This window comes from Salvelinus namaycush, chromosome 21, assembly GCF_016432855.1.
Source record: "Salvelinus namaycush isolate Seneca chromosome 21, SaNama_1.0, whole genome shotgun sequence".
Taxonomy (NCBI): Eukaryota; Metazoa; Chordata; class Actinopteri; order Salmoniformes; family Salmonidae; genus Salvelinus; species Salvelinus namaycush.
Window position 1 is genome coordinate 2,087,514 of NC_052327.1, and position 5,000 is coordinate 2,092,513.

The 5,000-nt window shown below is 38.3% G+C and overlaps 1 protein-coding gene across 2 annotated transcripts in view; it reads right to left on the reverse strand.

The window, feature by feature from the left end:
- The window catches only part of LOC120066010 (tumor necrosis factor ligand superfamily member 10-like), a 64,022-nt gene that overhangs the window by 2,720 nt on the left and 56,302 nt on the right, over positions 1-5,000 (reverse strand). For both annotated transcript variants that reach the window (XM_039017053.1, XM_039017052.1), the window contains exons 3-4: positions 4,219-4,255; positions 2,734-2,841 (exon numbers count right to left, since the gene is read on the reverse strand). In XM_039017053.1, coding sequence (XP_038872981.1) covers positions 2,734-2,841; positions 4,219-4,255 — 145 coding nt within the window. The remainder of the gene's footprint in view (positions 1-2,733; positions 2,842-4,218; positions 4,256-5,000) is intronic.

Consider the following 5,000-nt stretch of genomic DNA (forward strand, 5'->3'; position numbering starts at 1 on the left):
TCTCTTCGTATCCAGTATTCTCTCTTTGTATCCAGTATTCTCTCTCATATATCCAGTATTCTCTCTTTGTATCCAGTATTCTCTCTCATATATCCAGTATTCTCTCTTCGTATCCAGTATTCTCTCTCATATATCCAGTATTCTCTCTCATATAGCCAGTATTCTCTCTTTGTATCCAGTATTCTCTCTTCATATCCAGTATTCTCTCTTCGTATCCAGTATTCTCTCTTCGTATCCAGTATTCTCTCTTCGTATCCAGTATTCTCTCTTCGTATCCAGTATTCTCTCTTTGTATCCAGTATTCTCTCTCATATATCCAGTATTCTCTCTTCGTATCCAGTATTCTCTCTCATATATCCAGTATTCTCTCTTTGTATCCAGTATTCTCTCTCATATATCCAGTATTCTCTCTTCGTATCCAGTATTCTCTCTCATATATCCAGTATTCTCTCTCATATAGCCAGTATTCTCTCTTTGTATCCAGTATTCTCTCTTCGTATCCAGTATTCTCTCTTCATATCCAGTATTCTCTCTTTGTATCCAGTATTCTCTCTTTGTATCCAGTATTCTCTCTTTGTATCCAGTATTCTCTCTTTGTATCCAGTATTCTCTCTTCGTATCCAGTATTCTCTCTTCGTATCCAGTATTCTCTCTTCGTATCCAGTATTCTCTCTTCGTATCCAGTATTCTCTCTTTGTATCCAGTATTCTCTCTTCGTATCCAGTATTCTCTCTTCGTATCCAGTATTCTCTCTTCGTATCCAGTATTCTCTCTTCGTATTCAGTATTCTCTCTTCGTATCCAGTATTCTCTCTTCGTATCCAGTATTCTCTCTTCGTATCCAGTATTCTCTCTCATATATCCAGTATTCTCTCTCATATATCCAGTATTCTCTCTTTGTATCCAGTATTCTCTCTCATATATCCAGTATTCTCTCTTCGTATCCAGTATTCTCTCTCATATATCCAGTATTCTCTCTCATATAGCCAGTATTCTCTCTTTGTATCCAGTATTCTCTCTCATATATCCAGTATTCTCTCTTTGTATCCAGTATTCTCTCTCATATATCCAGTATTCTCGCTTCGTATCCAGTATTCTCTCTCATATATCCAGTATTCTCTCTCATATAGCCAGTATTCTCTCTTTGTATCCAGTATTCTCTCTCATATATCCAGTATTCTCTCTCATATAGCCAGTATTCTCTCTTTGTATCCAGTATTCTCTCTCATATATCCAGTATTCTCTCTTTGTATCCAGTATTCTCTCTCATATATCCAGTATTCTCTCTTCGTATCCAGTATTCTCTCTCATATATCCAGTATTCTCTCTCATATATCCAGTATTCTCTCTTCATATCCAGTTTAACAAGGGTAATTTAATATCCCATCTATTGTCTATAAAACCTGATGATTATGTCTCTGAAGAACTATATCCTACTGGACAGTGCTAGGCGATGACATCAAACACATGTGTACATTCGTGCATGTGTGTGTGTGTGTGTGTGTGTGTGTGTGTGTGTGTGTGTGTGTGTGTCTCTTCCTCTTTCTCACAGGTATGATTCCAGTAATGTCAGTCATAGTCTTTTAACTGGCCTGGAATGCTCTTCCTCACTTCCTTACAAGAAGATCCAGGACTATCTGCCATGTAGGAATCTTTCCCAGATCAGTTATGTCCTTCTGGGAAAAGCAGGTGAATGATTGAGTCCTTTTCTTCCTGACTACCCGCTGGGCACAGACATCAGTTCAACATCTAGTTTTGATTTACATTTGGTTGAGTTGTCAACTAACCGTGAATTCAATGTGACAGCAACAAAACAATTAGCTGGATTTAGGTTGATTACTTTAAAAAAAAAATCTGATCAGTTTTCCACTTTGATTCAACGTTATCATTGAATTTGTTTGTTGAAATGACGTGGAAACAACGTTAATTCAAGCAGTTTTTGCCCAGTGGGTTTTGACTAACAGAGGCCGTGGCCTGAGAGAGACAGAGAGAGAGATGTATGTTTTTTTTTACCCTTGGTTATTGTTGTTACTGTTGTCCCGTTGACAATTTTGATTCTTATTATTTTCATATTGTAAATATCCAAAGTAAGCTTTGGCAATATGTACATTGTTACGTCATGCCAATAAATTGAATTGAATTGAAATTGAGAGAGAGAGAGAGAGAGAGAGAGAGAGAGAGAGAGAGAGAGAGAGAGAGAGAGAGAGAGAGAGAGAGAGAGCTGATGGTAATAACATCATAACACTAGTCAAACCTGCCTACGCCCTGCTGTATGCACACAATAAACTGATACCGTACACACACACACATACACATGCACACACACACTGATACTGCACTGATAGACACACAAACATATTCATAATAAACTGAAAGAACTCTGGCCAACAAACAAGCATTATCTTTTTGGAATCTTGATGAACCTGTTCTTTCTCTCTCTTTCTATCTATCTCTCTTTCTATTTATCTATCTCTCTTTCTATCTATCTCTCTTTCTATCTATCTCTCTTTCCATCTATCTCTCTTTCTATCTATCTCTCTTTCTATCTATCTCTCTTTCCATCTATCTCTCTTTCCATCTATCTATCTCTCTTTCCATCTATCTCTCTTTCCATCTATCTATCTCTCTTTCTTTCTATCTCTCTTTCTTTCTCTCCCTCTTTCTTTCTCTCTCTCCCTCTTTCTTTTTCTTTCTTTTCATTTTTCTCTCACACACACCAACACACTCTGCTCACCTTGAGCACTGCTGTCTCTGAGGGTCAGGTGGGCTGACGGACGCTGGGTCACAGAGGTCGCAAACGTTGACCCGGAAGTGTTGAAGGTGCGAGGTAACGTTCTCGCTTCTGATAGAAAGGCGGAGAAATCTGTCATTATTATATCATTATCATCACCATCATCATCCTCATCACCATCATAAAAAAACATGTTCTAGATTCAGAACCATGATAGGAGATCGGTATGTATAGATATAGTTCTCGTTCTAGATTCAGAACCATGATAGGAGATCGGTGTGTATAGATATAGTTCTCGTTTTAGATTCAGAACCATGATAGGAGATCGGTATGTATAGATATAGTTCTCGTTCTAGATTCAGAACCATGATAGGAGATCGGTATGTATAGATATAGTTCTCGTTCTAGATTCAGAACCATGATAGGAGATCGGTATGTATAGATATAGTTCTCGTTTTAGATTCAGAACCATGATAGGAGATCGGTATGTATAGATATAGTTCTCGTTCTAGATTCAGAACCATGATAGGAGATCGGTATGTATAGATATAGTTCTCGTTCTAGATTCAGAACCATGATAGGAGATCGGTATGTATAGATATAGTTCTCGTTCTAGATTCAGAACCATGATAGGAGATCGGTATGTATAGATATAGTTCTCGTTTTAGATTCAGAACCATGATAGGAGATCGGTATGTATAGATATAGTTCTCGTTCTAGATTCAGAACCATGATAGGAGATCGGTGTGTATAGATATAGTTCTCGTTTTAGATTCAGAACCATGATAGGAGATCGGTATGTATAGATATAGTTCTCGTTTTAGATTCAGAACCATGATAGGAGATCGGTGTGTATAGATATAGTTCTCGTTTTAGATTCAGAACCATGATAGGAGATCGGTGTGTATAGATATAGTTCTCGTTTTAGATTCAGAACCATGATAGGAGATCGGTGTGTATAGATATAGTTCTCGTTCTAGATTCAGAACCATGATAGGAGATCGGTATGTATAGATATAGTTCTCGTTTTAGATTCAGAACCATGATAGGAGATCGGTGTGTATAGATATAGTTCTCGTTTTAGATTCAGAACCATGATAGGAGATCGGTGTGTATAGATATAGTTCTCGTTCTGGATTCAGAACCATGATAGGAGATCGGTATGTATAGATATAGTTCTCGTTCTAGATTCAGAACCATGATATCTACCGTTAGAGTTGTGATTGTTGTCATTGTTTCGAAGAGTCAAAGGTCACGTGTAAGTCATGTATGTATTTGTGAAGACACACATTTTGTTTTCGATATCGAAATCATGATACAGGATCGTCACGTATGTACAGAGTTGTTATTGCTTATGAGTGTCAACCAAAGGTCATGCACGTACAGTATGATAGGGGATAGGTGTACCAGTAGAGTTTGAAATGTTGTCATTGTATACGACTGTCAACCAAAGGTCATGCAGATAGACAATTTGAAAGACTGACTCACCCTGAAACGTCTGCTTGGAGATTATGTTCTCGGTCACCTGTAAAATAAACATAAAGATGTCTCATGAAAACAGTTGGCTCATGGACATCAGCACCATCATCACTAACATCGTCAAAATCGTCATCACCGTCACCATCATCATCATCATCATCATCACTACCATCATCATCATCATCATCATCACTACCATCATCACTACTATCATCACCATCACTATCATCATCACTACAATCATCACCATCATCATCACTACCATCATCACCATCATCATCACCGCCATCATCATCATCATCATCACTACCATCACCACCATCATCATCACCGCCATCATCATCACTACCATCATCACCATCATCATCACCGCCATCATCACTACCATCATCACTACCATCATCATAATCATCATCATCATCACTACCATCATCACTACCATCATCATCACCACCATCATCACTACCATCATCACTACCATCATCATCACCGCCATCATCACTACCATCATCACTACCATCATCACTACCATCATCATCACCGCCATCATCACTACCATCATCACAACCATCATCACTACCATCATCATCACTACCATCATCATCACCGCCATCATCACTACCATCATCACTACCATCATCACCACCATCATCACTACCATCATCACTACTATCATCACCATCATCATCACTACCATCATCACTACCATCATCACTACCATCATCACCATCATCATCACTACCATCATCATCATCATCACTACCATCATCACTACCATCATCACCATCATC